General features: G+C 31.0%; 1 protein-coding gene and 1 pseudogene across 1 annotated transcript; one reads left to right on the top strand and one right to left on the bottom strand.

Moving 5' to 3' along the window:
• Positions 1–4,820: 4,820 nt before the first annotated feature.
• LOC120157885 (heat stress transcription factor A-8-like) lies at positions 4,821–6,912 on the bottom strand. The gene is made up of 2 exons (XM_039168874.1): positions 6,569–6,912; positions 4,821–5,896 (listed from the first exon to the last, which is right to left on the bottom strand). The coding sequence occupies exons 1-2, from the start codon at positions 6,785–6,787 to the stop codon at positions 4,934–4,936; spliced, it is 1,182 nt and encodes a 393-aa protein (XP_039024805.1). The 5' UTR covers positions 6,788–6,912; the 3' UTR covers positions 4,821–4,933.
• A 5,445-nt stretch (positions 6,913–12,357) lies between these two features.
• LOC120157875 lies at positions 12,358–17,833 on the top strand (annotated as a pseudogene).
• The last annotated feature ends 982 nt before the right edge of the window (positions 17,834–18,815 follow it).

Raw genomic sequence — 18,815 nt, 5'->3', positions numbered from 1 at the left:
GGTGACCTTAAACCTGAGGAGGATAAGAATCATACCGTGTTAGGTATGGCTCATAAATATACCAGTAAAGAGGACAGGAGATGGAGCGGAGTGAGCGAAGCGAACATCAACTGTCCTTACAAAGAAAGTCTCGTTGTGGGGTTACGAATTATGTGGGTTGGGGGTGCGGGGGCGCAGCCCCCGTGGTACGGTACAGGGTTAATTTTGTAATTATGTACCAGGGTTTTCTATTATAAATAGAGATGTAACCTAGACCTAAAATATCATTGAATAAAAATTTCTAGCGCCGCCTAGACACCGAGGACGTAAGCACATTGCCGAACCTCGTAAAATTCTCGTGTTCTTTTGTTTTCTTTACCCGTTTTCGTCAACATACCGCCAAGTTATTGTACGATGGGCAAGGTTTCATGTCGGTGGAGTTGAATGAGAAAGACGCCACGATTGTGTTTTATGATGTTGATGGCAAGGTTTTGCACGATTGGAAGGTCTCTAAACAGCTGTATTCTGCAGTATAGAAAAGCTTTCATTAATCATAGGCATGTAAACGAAACGAACGTACACGAACGGAGGTACGTTCATATTCATGTTCGTTCATTAAGGAATATAGTTTGTTCATGTTCGTTCATTTAAATGATAAACGAACATAAACGAACGTAAGCGAACACAAACGAACGAACATAAACGAACATAATAAATGAACATAAACTAACACAATAAACGAACATAAACGAACAACACAAACACACAAAAAACAAACTTATTCAAATACAACAAATAAATGTAAAAAAAAAAGTAAACAACAAGAATAACAACTTAAAATTCATTAATATAACCTGCAACTTTAGAGTTAATTTTTTCGAATACGACAAAAATAAATATAAATTATAAATAAGCTATATGAACATATAAAGTCTTAAAGTTAATTTGTTCAACAAAACAATCTTCTTGAAATCCAAACAACTTCAATAATCTTCGTAACATATTCAACTTGTCTTCTGTTCGAACATAAATGAATATAATTGAACATAAACGAACGACCATATAATCGAACGTTCACGAACGTAAATGAACTAACGATCCCTTTGTTTGTGTTCGTTCATTTAATTAAACAAACATAAAATCTTGTTCATGTTCGTTCATTTAATAAATAAACGAACATAAACGAACTTCATGTCGTACGGTTCATGAACGGTTCGCTGAACGTTCAGTTCATTTACAGGCCTAATTAATTAGTCAAAAAAAATCTAAACAATTTTATTCTACTTGGAGATTTAATTAGGTTTGTCAATTTTATCTCCCAGTATTATTGTATACTTAATTTATATACAAATAAGTGTTTATGTGTAATTAAATTATTTGTCAACATGGAATTTTTTTTGACAACGAATAGGATTTTTTGTGCCATTTGTTAACAAGTTTTTATGTGAATTTCAGTATGTATTTAAGGTTGATATGGGGATTTTTTTTGAATTAATTACTGATATCCAATCTATTGACCGATTAATCCAGATCGAGTACTGCAGAGGCGAGGGCGACCCTCCCAACCCTATTAGCTCTATTCGTAAACGTTAGGATTCGAACCCCTAACCTTACTTAAGAAACCTAACAAAGACTGGGAAAGGCAAGAAGAAGGCGCTTCCGGCTAACAAAGACAGATTCATCAGTAAGATGTTCCTTAGGGGAGATTCTGTCATAATTGTTCTCAGAAATCCCAAGTAAGCGTATCACATTTGGTAGTGTCAGCTATGAAATTTCCGGGGAGTTCGGACTTCTTTCCAAGTTTTAGAAATTTTCTTATCCGCATCTGTTCTTGTATGGGTTACTGAAGCTGCTGTACGGAATATTTTGTATGGGTAGTAAATGACAAAATGCGAGTAAACTTGTTAGACACAGTTGGGAATTGTTATGAGATAATTGGTGAATCAATAGCAGATTAATGAAATATTTTTGTCAGAGGCTCCTAGCGGCAAACATATTTAATCTTATAGCCCCAGTTTTAGTTTGATTTTTAATGGTGTATGGAAGTGGTATTGTTAATATAGATGCGTTTGGATCAGTATGATTTGGTTTAAAAGATTTTTCATGTATTTAGAATTAGTTTTTGAAAGATCGCTTACAACCAGCTACATCTCTCTCTTTTAAAGGTTAATGAATATGCGTTTATCAGCTATGATCGACACGGGATGTAGGGGTGAGCAAAACTCGACTCGAATTGACTTTGACTTATAATTTCATAAACTTGACTCGAAAAATGTTTTCAAGTTCAAATCGAGTTGTAAAATGTAACTCGAATAACTCAATTTTAGTAATTAGTGAATTTGTTTTTCAAGTGAATTGAGTCTTTAGACTTTATATGATATATGTATATCACAAAATGAAGAAAAAAATATACGAAGAAACATATTTGTATTGTACATATGGTTATAGAAATTCACTTAAATTGTAACAAAATAATATTACAATACTATAAATATTCACAAGTAAATTTAAATGGAAACTCGAAAAATCAACTTGACTCTATTCGAAAAAATTTTAAGTCAACTTCGAGTTGCAAAATAGGATTCGTCAACTCGAATAACTCAAAATTTGCTGACTCGACTAAATTCGATCGAACGCTTACACCTAATACAATGCTCGCATGTAAGGCTAGGTGAGTGAAAATGGTAAATTCCGAGGAAAATAAAGAGAGCATGATCCTTAAACAATGGTCAATCTGATTGGAGGTTATGCAGTTCCAAATACTGCTGCTTCCTTTTGATTCCGATCCAGTGCCAAAGCTCTTGTTCATCTCAAGTTTACTGGACCAAAAATTGAATTAGAAAAAAATATATGAGATTCATGGAAATTCAAACTATGAGCCGAATATTGAATTAAATTTTTGAGATTCATGGAAATTCAAAGTATGAGCCCAGCTTTGATCGAAGTTTGAGATTCATCAAAAATCACTTTGATCAATTTTTTATACAGTGAACTTCGAATCATAACTTTTCTCACCAGATGAAGGTTTTATCGACATAATCCAATCAATACACCTGTTATGATACACGGTTGGAACAAAATAAAAATATTTTTTATTCCACAGTTAAATCTTTGATCCAATTCTCTAATGATCGAATGATCCATCGACTATAGGGTGTGTTGTTTTGTTGAGTCCTACATCTATTAAAAGTTATAAAATGATCATCCGACTATAGAACGTTGTTTTGCTAAATCACTTAACTATTAAAAGTTATAAAATGATTACCCAACTATTCATATGTTCTAAAATCTTCCTTTTTTTGTTAAAATTTAGCGGCCTTATGAGTTGAAAGTTAATATACTGACTGAAATATGATAAATATGATCCCATAATAGTTTGAGTTGTATTTTATGGTTCTATTATGCGCTTACATTATGTTATCGAGTCAGTGTTTGAAAGATTATGTCGTTGAAAGCAATGATGGTGCCAATATGTATCATTAAATTATAATTTCATCATATTTCAGCCAATAAGTTAACTATCAGCTCAAGTGATCGTTAGTTTTTTTAATAAAAAAGAATAAGTTTGAAAAATATTAATAGTCGGTGACCATTTTATAACTTTAAATAGTCAGAGATTCGACAAAGCAATTCCCTAAAGTCAAATGATCATTTTGTAACTTTCAATAGTCTAGAGACTCAACAAAACATACCTTATAGTCAATGGACCATTTGTATAGTTTACCCTTATTTTTAAAACTTTAAATAGGATAAAGTAAAATAATTTTATTATCAAAATTAAAATAACATAACCAAATCTTTTTCTAATTGAACTAAATAAATTGAACATGTAATTTTTATTTTTTTAAAGATATCCTCCAGAATGAGCCAATTAATAATCTCTGCACGCTGCAGGATGAACATCAACAGTAATTTTTATATATTTTTTAAATTTATTAATGAATAAAAAATATCATTATAAAATTAAAATTTTATATGTAATTAAATAATTAAATTGATTTATTTCATACTTAAATATTTAATTAAATAATCACATTCAATTTGTTCAGTTAATTTTGTGTACCAAACTTTTTTTTAATAGATGTAGCTAATTTTATTCAAAAATATGAAATATCTCAAATTACAATAAAGACTTACAATCACAATCGTAAATTAAGCACATAATTACGAAAATTTTCTATAATCATTGAAATAAAACTAGTATTTAAGATCATATAAAGACCATATAAGGAAATATTAAATCTAACCAAGAAACTCGAACAAAAATAAATATAAACATATCTGATCGCATCGACAAATGAACTACAGAAAAAAATCAAGCTATTAAAAGATTATTTACAAATCACAAATCAAACTCGAACGATGCGAAAAGCAATTCACGAACGTAAATCGAGAATCCAAATCCAATCCAATAGTCAAAAACAGAAAAGATCAACAAGATATCATATAATCGTCATCTTAATTAGTTGTAACGATGTCAAATCAACCTTAGAAAAAATAAATGAAAAAAAGGTCAAAGAACCGAAAAATATATAAAACATAAAAAATACCATAAAGACAAATTAAAACGTGCAATATAGACAAATTTATTAAAAAAATAAATAAAATATGATATAGAAAGAAAAAGATAATAAAAAATACTGACTGTCAATAATTAATATTAAAATTAATATTACCGCTAATCAACAAATACTATAAAGAAAAGATATGAGCAACACAAAAATGAGAGAGAACTTTGTGTACGGCTGTACGCAACTTACCCCAACAAATAAAAAGAATATTATAATTCAACTCTAGCAGAAAATGATTTCATCTATTATTAATTTAATAGTATTTGCTTTAAAACTAATATACGCATTCTCATTTTCTCGTTTATAAATAATAATGTTTGAAGAATAGAACAGCTCTATAAAATTTTCCATGGAGTTCCATTCCATGTACATGCAGTTCAGTACTATGGGAAGTCAAAATGCCCCATTTGTTGTGTAAGAAGTTCCAAGTCCTGAGATTTCTCAGGCATCGATCCATTCACCAGTGGTTCAATCTCCAGGTTTTGTGTTTTCTCCATATTTTCGAGAAACAGTTCGAAACTCCGAGATTTTTCCAGACGATTTCCGGAGCATGTCACCTCCATCTCCATACCAGAATTCATGAACTCTTCCTTGTCTTGATTTCCACCATCATTATTCTCTACGAAAACATTATCCGAAAGAAGCTTTTCCCATGCACCATCATCATGTAAATCCAGTGGAATGAAAGGTGTATGACTTTCATCCATAAGCACCTTGGCGAAATCGATGTTCATCCAAAAATCTTTCATCCCATCCGAAAAAGTATCGGATTCATTATGATTTTCTGGACCTACCATCGGTGTGTGCACCGGTTTCGATGTTTCATCCATTGGTGGCTGATATCTAACTATCATATGATCAGAAGCCACTGGTGGCTCACCATCCTCTGCAACTTGTTCTAGCATATTGCTTGCTTCGGCCACACGCCGGCTATTTTCTTTCGGTTGAATCAGTTGGATCAAAAACCCTGGACTCTGCATCGCCATTATTAAGAACGACAACAACTGCTGCTGACTCTTCTCCATTCCTTGAAGACGATCGTTCAATCGAAGCATCTTAGTGTCTGCAGTCTCCTGGTACTGCCTAAGTTTAACCAACTCCTGCATGAGAGCAATTTTATCAGTCTTCAAATTCTCAACTTCTTTCCATATCTCAGTATGTTCATTGTTTTCACACGATCCAACAGTGTTCTCTTGCTGCTGAGGAGGCTCCGGCTGCAACTGTTTACGCTGCTCGGATCCCTGCAAGTATTTCCGTCTAGCAATGTTCTTCAGTAGGTCCTTTTGACCTCTAATAAATCCGTCGTTTGCGAATTCCCAACGATCCGTATCAATTTTTCTAAAACCCTGGAGGAAAAAACTTGAAGGGTTACTAGTGTATCATGCAATGGTTAACAATTATAAACCTGAAGAGGACTCTTATATGAATCAATGGAATAGAACATTGAACAATGACGAGAGAAACCGAAAATAGAACGAAATCAGTAACATAAAGAATGACAAAGACAATGTCAATCTAAATACTAGCTGAAAATCAAGCCAAAAGTAGTTAACAATCGGCTTCTGCAATCTTCTCCGACCCCTGACATATACTCGAATCCGACACTTACAGGCAAATCTCAGTAACATAGCTTATCTCGATTGATTCTAAATTAAGCATACAAGAAGAGGACCAAGAGCAAATAATTCACCCTTTTGCATACTTCCTTATAGACTACCCTAATTTTCTTGATAACATCAATAACATTTACACTGCAATTCCAATTGAAATAAACAATTATCCAGTATCACACACGAGCTGCGAGCAAATACCTTGAATCGTAAACACGTGAATACGATGGGCCAAAAATAACAAGGAATTACTTCAACCCAGCAACCCTTTACATACAAAAACTCAAAACCCTAGTTCAAAGCTCCATAATTCAAACTCAAATGCCACAAAAAGAAAACCCAAATTTGACATGTTTTACGACAAAAAGGGAACCCAATGAAAAAGAGGAAGAGGAAGGGGAGACTCACATAAATATTGAGTTGCCGGATGAAAGAAGAGAAATTACTGTGCTTGAAATACTTGGGAAGCAGACGAACTGAAAACTCAGTCATATCCCAAATGATAAAACTGCCACTGTTTTGGCTCCACGAAATGATTGAATCCGTAGTCTCATCATCTACCATTTCATAACATTTTTTAAGAAAAGGAGCTATTGATTGAGACCCATTTTCACTGGGTTTCACCATACCTGAATTTTGATAAGAATAAGCAAAGATTTCTGATCTTTTAACAGATAATGAAACTGGTAAGTGGGATTTTTCTTCCTTGAAGGAGGAAAAGAAATTTGTAGGGCTTCAGATGAAAGTCTTCGCTTCAAAGCCTTCAACCGCGTGAAGTTTGGAATTTACGGAGACAATATATATATATACGAGGCAACGGACCTTTCACCTTTGTGTTGTTTCCCCCCATTGATGTCTTTACAGTTGGTGCAATCCAATTTGATCAACTCCTAAATGCCGTCTTCGTGCGTCTAGGGGACGACCACCTGTTATTCGATTATAAATGTTTAATTTAGGGTATGTTTGTTTCCGTAATTAGAATTACGGAATTGGTTTTCCCCGAATTTCAGTGTTTGTTTCACGTAATTCGTTTTTCGGAAAATGTTTTCCCGTGTTTGTTTCACGTAATTCGTTTTCCGGAAAACGTTTTCCCGTGTTTGTTTCACGTAATTCGTTTTCCTAGTAACATGATTTCCTTTGTGTTTTCTGTAAAATGACTTACGGATTCATTTTCCGTAAGTCATTTTCCGAACTTTTCACTTCAAAGCAAAAATACTCAAAATAATTTTATTTTATGAATTTAATATTAAGGGTCTGTTTGTTTCCCGTAATTCGAATTACGGAATTGGTTTTCCCCGAATTCCAGTGTTTGTTTCACGTAATTCGTTTTCCGGAAAATGTTTTCCCGTGTTTGTTTCACGTAATTCGTTTTCCGGAAAACGTTTTCCCGTGTTTGTTTCACGTAATTCGTTTTCCGGAATATAATTCATTTTCCTAGTAACAGGATTTCCTTTGTGTTTTCTGTAAAATGACTTACGAATTCATTTTCCGTAAGTCATTTTCCGAACTTTTTACTTCAAAGCAAAAATACTCAAAATAATTTTATTTTATGAATTTAATATTAATAAAATATTTTAATATCATTTTCATCAAAATATTAATTATTAAAATATTTAAAATATATTTATTAATATTTATAATAATATAATATTATATTTTTAATATTATATAAAATAATCAATTATATTATAATAATATAAGATATTATTTATTAATAATATATAATAATTTTTTTTATATATTTAATAATGAATAATATTTATATATTTCAATAATATTTTAGTAAAGATATTAAAATATACTAATTAATATTTTTAAAATAATATAGTACTATTACTTTAATAATTAATATAATTTATAAAATTTTATTTCACTAAAATATACCGAAAAAATGTTTAAATAACATCTTCCAAACATCATAAAACGTTTTTCAGATGTTTTCCAGAAATGTAATTCATTTTCCAGAAATGTAATTCATTTTACAGAAATGTAATTCATTTTCCAGAATTCAAATTCCAGTAATTCATTTTCCAGTAATTCAAATTCCAGTAAGGGTCTGTTTGTTTCCCGTAATTCGAATTACGGAATTGGTTTTCCCCGAATTCCAGTGTTTGTTTCACGTAATTCGTTTTCCGGAAAATGTTTTCCCGTGTTTGTTTCACGTAATTCGTTTTCCGGAAAACGTTTTCCCGTGTTTGTTTCACGTAATTCGTTTTCCGGAATGTAATTCATTTTCCTAGTAACAGGATTTCCTTTGTGTTTTCTGTAAAATGACTTACGGATTCATTTTCCGTAAGTCATTTTCCGAACTTTTCACTTCAAAGCAAAAATACTCAAAATAATTTTATTTTATGAATTTAATATTAATAAAATATTTTAATATCATTTTCATCAAAATATTAATTATTAAAATATTTAAATATATTTATTAATATTTATAATAATATATATATATTTTTAATATTATATAAAATAATCAATTATATTATAATAATATAAGATATTATTTATTAAAAATATATAATAAATTTTTTTTATATATTTAATAATGAATAATATTATTTATATATTTCAATAATATTTTAGTAAAGATATTAAAATATACTAATTAATATTTTTAAAATATAATAATACTATTACTTTAATAAATAATTAATATAATTTATAAAATTTATTTCACTAAAATATACCGAAAAAATGTTTAAATAACATCTTCCAAACATCATAAAACGTTTTTCAGATGTTTTCCAGAAATGTAATTCATTTTCCAGAAATGTAATTCATTTTACAGAAATGTAATTCATTTTCCAGAATTCAAATTCCAGTAATTCATTTTCCAGTAATTCAAATTCCAGTAAGGGTCTGTTTGTTTCCCGTAATTCGAATTACGGAATTGGTTTTTCCCCGAATTCCAGTGTATGTTTCACGTAATTCGTTTTCCGGAAAATGTTTTCCCGTGTTTGTTTCACGTAATTCGTTTTCCCGGAAAACGTTTTCCCGTGTTTGTTTCACGTAATTCGTTTTCCCGGAATGTAATTCATTTTCCTAGTAACAGGATTTCCTTTGTGTTTTCTGTAAAATGACTTACGGATTCATTTTCCGTAAGTCATTTTCCGAACTTTCACTTCAAAGCAAAATACTCAAATAATTTTATTTTATGAATTTAATATTAATAAAATATTTTAATATCATTTTCATCAAAATATTAATTATTAAAATATTTAAAATATATTTATTAATATTTATAATATAATATTATATTTTAATATTATAGAAAATAATCAATTATATTATAATAATATAAGATATTATTTATTAATAATATATAAATTTTTTTATATATTTAATAATGAATAATATTATTTATATTTCAATAATATTTTAGTAAGATATTAAAATTACTAATTAATATTTTTAAAATATATAAGTACTATTACTTTAATAATTAATAATTTATAAATTTTATTTCACTAAAATACCGAAAAAATGTTTAAATAACATCTTCCAAACATCATAAAACGTTTTTTAAGATGTTTTCCAGAAATGTAATTCATTTTCCAGAAATGTAATTCATTTTACAGAAATGTAATTCATTTTCCAGAATTCAAATTCCAGTAATTCATTTTCCAGTAATTCAAATTTCAGTAATTCAAATTCCAGTAATTCATTTTCTGGAAAACCAATTACAGCTAAACAAACAGACCCTAATAAAATATTTTAATATCATTTTCATCAAAATATTAATTATTAAAATATTTAAAATATATTTATTAATATTTATAATAATATAATATTATATTTTTAATATTATATAAAATAATCAATTATATTATAATAATATAAGATATTATTTATTAATAATATATACTAATTTTTTTTATATTTAATAATGAATAATATTATTTATATATTTCAATAATATTTTAGTAAAGATATTAAAATATACTAATTAATATTTTTAAAATATGATATAGTACTATTACTTTAATAATAATTAATATAATTTATAAAATTTTATTTCACTAAAATATACCGAAAAAATGTTTAAATAACATCTTCCAAACATCATAAAACGTTTTTCAGATGTTTTCCAGAATGTAATTCATTTTCCAGAAATGTATTCATTTTACATAAATGTAATTCATTTTCCAGAATTCAAATTCCAGTAATCATTTTCCAGTAATTCAAATTCCAGTAAGGGTCTGTTTGTTTCCCCGTAATTTGATTTACGGAATTGTTTTCCCCGAATTCCAGGGTTTGTTTCACGTAATTCGTTTTTCCGGAAATGTTTTCCCGTGTTTGTTTCACGTAATTCGTTTTCCGGAAAACGTTTTCCCGTGTTTGTTTCACGTAATTCGTTTTCCGGAATGTAATTCATTTTCGTAGTAACAGGATTTCCTTTGTGTTTTCTGTAAAATGACTTACGGATTCATTTTCCGTAAGTCATTTTCCGAACTTTTCACTTCAAAGCAAAAATACTCAAAATAATTTTATTTTATGAATTTAATATTAATAAAATATTTTAATATCATTTTCATCAAATATTAATTATTAAAATATTTAAAATATATTTATATTTTATAATAATATAATATTATTTTAATATTATATAAAATAATCATTATATTATAATAATATAAGATATATATTATAATATATAATAATTTTTTTATATATTTAATAATGAATAATATTATTTATATTTCAATAATATTTTAGTAAAGATATTAAAATATACTAATTAATATTTTTAAAATATAATATAGTACTATTACTTTAATAAATAATTAATATAATTATAAAATTTTATTTCCTAAAATATACCGAAAAAAATGTTTAAATACATCTTCCAACATCATAAAACGTTTTTCAGATGTTTTCCAGAAATGTAATTCATTTTCCAGAAATGTAATTCATTTTACAGAGATGTAATTCATTTTCCAGAATTCAAATTCCAGTAATTCATTTTCCAGTAATTCAAATTCCAGTAATTCAAATTCCAGTAATTCATTTTCTGGAAAACCAATTACAGCTAAACAAACAGACCCTAATTCAAATTCCAGTAATTCATTTTCTGGAAAACCAATTACAGCTAAACAAACAGACCCTTAGTTTTTTTATTAAGATAGATGATTATAAATTAATATTTATTTTAAATATTTTTAATTATTTTACAATTAACGTTTAAACATGTTGCTGTAATTATTGGTGTTTATATTTATAATTTTTATAAATAACAATGACTCATTTAATTACCTAAATAAATTAATTCGTGTAATATTTAATTTAATTTTTAAATTTAGAGTTAAATAATTGATGTTATTGGAGTTAATTTCTATAAATAATTTAAGATACTAGTTTAATTTCGGTTTGGAATGTTTGATTTTTCACCACACTGTATCAAATATATAATTTAAATTATTTGAAATTTTTTCATTTAAATAGTTAATTATAAACCTACTCTTTTTATAACTTTCTCACCTCACCTTTGAATAGGTATGTAAACAAACTACGTTCAATGAATTATTTATAAATCGTTCAACAGAATGTTCATTTATTTATTAAACAGATTAATATGGATAAGATCTTATATTTATTTAATTAACTGAACGAACATAAACAAATAATTTATTTATAAATATTTGTTAAACCGTTCGTTTATATTTAGCCTAATTTTCATACTCATTTGAAAAATTAAAACTAAATAAATTTTAGTCTTAAACCCATTAATATTTTAAAACACAATTAAGTTTAACCCAAATAAAAAATACTCAAATCATTAAAATAATATAAGTCCTAAAATTATTTAGAAAGGAAATTTTTTTCTCAAATATAAACTCAATTAATTTGTGTTTCATTATTTACATTTGTTTATGTTCGTTAGTTTGTGTTTGTTTATTTCGTTTTTCGTATTCATTTATCATTTTAACGAACGAACATGAGCGAACACGAACAATCTAAATTTCTTAATGAACGAATACGAATAAGAAATTTCATTTGTTTAGTTGTTTGTGTTCATTCGTTTATTCGATTAAAATTAAACGAACGAATATAAACATATCATGTTCATGTTCGTTCGGTTCATTTACATGTCTATCTTTAGACCAATCTAATGAATTCGGGTTATGATGTGGGTAAAGTAATACAAGTTCCGTTCGGGTAAAAAAGTCCGTGTCTCTCATCCTTCTCGCCTCACTTCCTACCTCCTTTTGCTCATCTTCAGTGAGCAGTTAAACGTTACGTTCAATCCCTTTTTCCTTAAATTATAGTGACCCTAGTTTATAAATAAATAATTGCCCCATTATCCATTCCTCAAGTGCGGTTTTAGGTGGCTACTTTAGGGTGGCTACTGTTTGGCGCAATTAGGTGAATCCAAGGCATGGGTCGATCGAGGGCAGTCTCTCGCCCCACTGAAGAGGATCTCAATCAAAGGTCTTTCCCTTTCTTATGTTCTTAACTTTTCCCTTCAAAGATTTTGTTTCGAGTTGAAAATTTGCCCTTCTTTTGTTTTTCGTAGATCCAAAAGGAAAAGGATCGGGTCGGGTGTCGTCGACAATGCAGAGCTTCCATCCACCAGTATGACAAATTTAGGGTTTCCTTGGTTGTACTTATATTATATATTCTTTCTAAAGCTTGTTTATTTTGCAAAATGAATAATTGTACAATTTTAAGAATAGAATGTATGATTTTACTTTGTTGATAATAAATTGCACAATTTTACTTTTATATAGAATGATTAGCTTTCCTGCTAGGCTTTTATATCAACTTTTAGCTCCTATCAGAAGTGATTTACTTTTACTTGATTATAAAGTTAACTCTATTTGGGGAAAAAGGCAATAACAAGAAACCAAGCAGCGGAAGTATGAATTGAAATGAACCCTAGATGTCTGAAAAATATTAATGAAAAAGAAATGCTACTGGTTTAAATTTTCCTTCAAGTTATGAAGTCTTACTTCTTCTTTTGTTTTAAGGATGACCATTTTAGATATGATTAAGATTATGGTTTAATTTTGTTATTCTCCATTGATTCCATTTCATTCAATAAGGTGATGGGCAAGTACCAAGTGAAGCAAAAGGGCCAGCTTTATATCATTGTAATTATTGCGACAAGGATCTTTCTGGAATGGTTCGGGTTAAGTGCGCAGTTTGTCCAGATTTTGATCTTTGTGTTGAATGCTTTTCTTTTGGAGCTGAAATTTCTCCTCACAAGAGCAATCATCCATACAGGGTTATGGTTAGTCACCCCCTTTTTAGTTACTTTTTTCCTTTAGCAGTTCAAGGTCATATCATGATCAGTGATGGTTAACTCAAGTAAAGTATACTAGAGCTCTTTTGATAATGTCAATGAAACATGGTTAATTAGGTTTTACGTGAGCTACTATCAGATTTGTTTTATGTTAAATACCAATATTGTTTTTTTCCCAAAGTTCTTACCATTGGTTTTTTCTTTTTGTTACAACTGCGTTCCCTACACCCTCTCCTGGCTGCTCAATGCTAGGCTGCTCAATGCTAGGAAACCTTGTTCGTCTATCCTGAACCTCACTTTGGTGGGACATAACTTAGTGATTAGCATCTGTGAATTTGTGTACCAACTGGCATTTGTCATTCTTTTTTACCATCTACTCTGTTTCCTTCATTTTTTCTTATGTTACGACTTCAAACATGGGTTTGCCCCTTTCGCTATTGGTTGGAGCATGTGTTAATTTTTTTTTCATGCAGGACAATTTGTCTTTCCCACTATTTGTCCAGACTGGAATGCAGATGAGGAGATATGCTTCTTGAGGTATGCCTATATGCTAACTTGCACTTTTAGGGGCATCTTTTGGCTTTTGATTGATTAACATATCTGGCAACTGCTGCTCATATTCTTCTGTATTCCGTTGGATTTGATGGTTAGATGTTGACTGTCTTATTTTCAGGGATTGAAATGTATGGATTTGGGAATTGGGCTGAAGTTACAGAACATGTTGGAACCAAGAGCAAATCACAATGTATTGGTCACTATAATGCTATATACGTGAACTCTCCTTGTTTTCCTCTACCCGTAACTCATGTTAAATCTTGGCTTTAATGACAATAGCCACACAGCACATGCAAATGCAAAAACGTAAATAAAAATACAAATACAATTTTCTAGTAATCATAATTACATTGTATGGTTATTTTCTTAGGACTTGTGTCATGTTCTGGGAAAGAGCAGAGAGGAGCTCCTTGCTATGGCCAAAGGGAATGGTCTCGTAAAAAAAGGTTAGACTAAACCTTTTCAAGTAATTACCAGTTGCTAAATTGTTACTATAAGATGATTTTTTGGCTGTTTTCCTTCCCACAATTATTTTCATTTAATTGGAATATTGGATCACTTTGTTTTTTTTTTATGGGAACAAGGGTGATCTGCAGATTGTCAATATTCTTGTCTTATTCGGTTTCTGAGAGTCCTAGATTTTGCATGTGCTTTTGTGAAACGAAGTTGCTTGAATAAATGGTTGTTTGCAGAATACATCACACATGGTGAGCTTACCGTGAAACAAGAGTCTTCGTCTGGTGCAAAAGTGAAGTAATTTGTCTTCCCTTTCATTGTTTTTTTTTGGTCCTGTTTTAGTTTTGGAGATTTATTTGTTTATCTCCTATAATTTATCAGATATGAGCACCAAGAAAAGAAGACCCAGCTTATCAATCCTCATCTAGCTTAACCGGAGGTGTGAAATCATTAATTTTGAGACATTATTTGAAACGAAGTTGCTTGAATAAATGGTTGTTTATGCAGAATACATCACACATGGTGAGCTTACCGTGAAACAAGAGTCTCGTCTGGTGCAAAAGTGAAGTAATTTGTCTTCCCTTTCATATTTTTTTTGGTCCTGTTTTAGTTTTGGAGATTTATTTGTTTATCTCTATAATTATCAGATATGAGGCACCAAGAAAGAAGACCCAGCTTTTCAATCCTCCTAGCTTAACCGGAGGTGTGAAATCATTAATTTGAGACATTATTATTAAAAGTGGGCTGCCCCTTTGGTTTTTTTTAAAGGCATGATTGTGTGGCAACATTTGCTTATACGAACATCACACTCTTTTCTATCAATATATTATATAAACACAATGCACTCTTTGGCATCAGAAATAGGTTCCATATTTATTCGAGCACTGGCTGTAACACATTCATAGTGCTGGCAAAAAGACCTCCATCATGGCCCAGAATAAAGATGGCATTAAAGTAGAAGGTATGCTCATATTTCTGCTCATCATGACTGTTGCTTGTGCTTTACATTCTGCATGAACTATTGACTGCCAGCGTGGAAAATTCTATCTAAAGTGACTGTAAGCGGTTTGTAAGTATTGTAAAAGGTGACTTATTCTGAGATAAGAATTTGACTGTAAGATTCGATATCATAATTTGTGAATTGTGAATCAAATAATAAATTTTTCTCTTTTTATAGTGAGTTTGAGTTTTGTTGAGTTGAGCTGTCCCTTCTTTTATTTTGGTGTTAAATGAGGTATGTTGTTGGTCATTTCCATGGATTGGTAAGAAGTACTAATTAACTTTTTTTTCTCTAAACCTTGTTCTCTGAATCTCATCAGGCAGGAGCATTGCGAGAAAGCCTAGGGTTTTCATGGAGGATAAACCTTCTATGATTGAGCGAGTGGCTATAATTCCAAGAGGCAGGAATCGAGGTTGAATATGATAATGACGCGGAACAGTTATGGCAGACATGGAATTTAAGGAAACTGACACCAAGGTGAGCAGAATTGAAGTTGCGTGTACTGCATATCTACTCAAAAAGGTGTTTATCTTGTAAATGAGTAGCATGTTGCATATTTTCTTGTCTCTTGACATGGACAAGGTTGATGACCATCAGCATTTTTCATTAAAAAAATCTATAGGAAATGTAGTAAGTGGCAATCTTGAAGAGAAAAGATTACTGCTCATCTGTGAAATGAAGCAGTTTCTCTAAAACACCTAATCTTGGTTTAAAAACTACTTGAAGCTCTAAGATTTATGAATAAAATTCAAAGTCAGAGAATGTGAGATTTCAACTTCATGAACCATCAAATATTAGGATAGAACTTTCCTACAATATCATGAGAATTTGGAGTTGATTTCAAAATCTGTCTACACTTGAAGATTTAATTTGTGCTTGCGTTATTTCGTTTATATAGTTCTATGTTTTTAGCTGTGTCTGTGTGTGCTTTATATTGTCATTGTCTTTACTGTTTTATCTTAGTTATTGGAAAGATGAAATAGGCATGTAGCATACACACCCTGTGGACTGACATATCATCTCATATTGTAAATTACGTTGGATAGTGTGTGTTTTTTGTATCAGGTTTGAAGTTTGGTTATTATTTACAGGCTTGAGAGAGAAAGCGTAGGAAGGACCTCATTCTTGAAAGAAACTTACTTTACCTTGACCCTTTTGAGAGAAACCTTCACCCGAGGAGAGGGAAATATATCAGCGGCACAAGGTGTTTATGCGCTTCCACTCAAAAGAAGAGCATCAAGAGTTGCTTAAGAGTGTCATAGAGGAACATCAGATTGCCAAAAGAATACAAGAACTTCAGGTTAAATGTTTGCTTTGTGCTGACTATGAACTAGTATAGATTCCCACAAAATTAAAATCAGGTTTCCATTGAGATTGAAGTTGATTACATTTTCCCCATTCGGGGGTGCTGGAGTCTACTATTAGAAACTAGAAATCTATGTGCCTTTGACTTGGTTCCGGCTCTCATCTTTTAATCAAATTGTTGTATTCTCCATTTTCAATTGGTTCAAAATTCCACATTGATTTCTATCCCTGGGGTTGAACCTCCAAATGCATCTATTTAAGCATCAAAACATTTCAACTCTATTCAGGTAAATTTTATGTGCAGGAAGCTCGAGCTGCTGGCTGCCGAACCACTGCTGAAGCCATAAATTTATTGAAGAGAAGAAGAAAAAGGAAACTGAAGAAAATGCCCAGAGACCCAAGGAAAGTGTACAAGCTGGTCCTAGTGGAAAAGTGTTATTGCATGGCAGTCCGAGAGGCATTGTGAGGGGATCCACTGGTTTACAACCTTTCAGTAAAGAAACTTCAACTGTCATGAGGCAAACTACATCAAGCACCCTGGATGATTGGGATATCTCTGGATTCATAGGAGCCAATTTATTGTCGGATACTGTAAGGATACCATCCCTACCTTGTTCTTCTACATTGCATAGATATATGGTTATCGTTCACCACTCTGTCAAGTTTAATTAAAAAAACTGAGGAAACTTTATGGATACATGTGAAACATGAAGTAGCATAAAGTTTAATCGGAAACTATTTGTGACTGTTACCACCTCCAATATCATTTCAGATTTCGGTCTCTCATATGTTGTTTTGTGCAGGAGAAACAGCTATGCAGTGAGATCAGAATACTGCCTGCACATATCTCTCAATGCTGCAAACCTTATCAATGGAGATTATGAAGGGAAATATTAGCAAGAAATCTGATGCTCACAACCTGTTCAAAGTTGAAGCAGCAAGGTGGATAAAGTCTATGATATGTTGGTGAAAAAGGGGTCGTTCATCTTGATCAAAATTCAGCACCTCCTTTGTTGTAGATTGACATTGTACAGATCTATTAACATAGGTAAAAACGCTAATTGTATTGTTCAGTAATGATACAATTCATCATTAGCAACCAAAATCGTAAAATCTCCTCACCTCTCTCATCTCAATACAACAAATTTGTTCACTTCTTGTGCCTCTGTCGCGGATTCCGCAGACTTCAAAATAGAATATCGACAACTGAAGAACCGTACAAGGTTCTGGGAATCTCCTTGTGTGACCGGATTGCCTTCCTGATAACTCAAATGGCTGAGGTAGGCTTGGCCCTTGTAGATGTAACATAGTTGCTTCCCTAGGAGTAAACATATCTCCACCGAAATGCTGATAAAAAAATAGATAAACGAGGAGGAGCCCTCTAGGAGACAACTCCATGGCGGAGATTACCAAAGCCAGAATTACTTCATTGCGACGGTTGGCAGACGGGTGGTAAATAGTGCCAAGTGCTCGAGAGTTTCGGACTCCAATGACGGCCAGATATGGAAACTCGTATATGCAGAGATCACTGAAACAGAGATGGTACTCAAAATAGCTGAAAATAGGAAAGCAATGAAATGCCGATGATTCGCTGCGACAGCACAATTCCTATCTCTCACATCACGGACCAAATATTTTATTGTTAACACGAAAGGACCAAGAGATTGGGTTTGAGGTTTATTTGGGTTATGATTTGTAATAGCTCCAATCTGGTGTTGTGACAGCCTATTATCTTATTTCTTCTTACCCCATTATATGGGAATAGAGTCAGCTAATTAATTTGTCATGGCTCCACATCAACCGCACTTGATGACTGCTCCGTTTGTTGTCGGAAGGTGTCAATCCGCATCCCCAGCACGTTGCTTCTTTCTCCTTCCCCAGGCCCAGCTGTTGTTTCAATTTGTTCCTACCATTCCGATATAGATGAACTTTTAATACCATATTTTTTTTTATAAATAAATCATCTTTCCATCAATTACAACGACAAAAGATTTCTAGGCATGTCAAAATTAAAGCATAACTTTCTTACCAATTTATTCATTTCCATCGTCCCAAACAGGTTCCATAGTTTAGTTTTTATTCCCCCACCCCCA

Source organism: Hibiscus syriacus, unplaced genomic scaffold (assembly GCF_006381635.1).
Source record: "Hibiscus syriacus cultivar Baekdansim isolate YM2019G1 unplaced genomic scaffold, ASM638163v2 tig00111277_pilon, whole genome shotgun sequence".
Lineage (NCBI taxonomy): Eukaryota > Viridiplantae > Streptophyta > Magnoliopsida > Malvales > Malvaceae > Hibiscus > Hibiscus syriacus.
The sequence above is the reverse complement of the archived record's forward strand: the minus strand, read 5'-3'. Positions and strand labels throughout refer to the sequence as shown.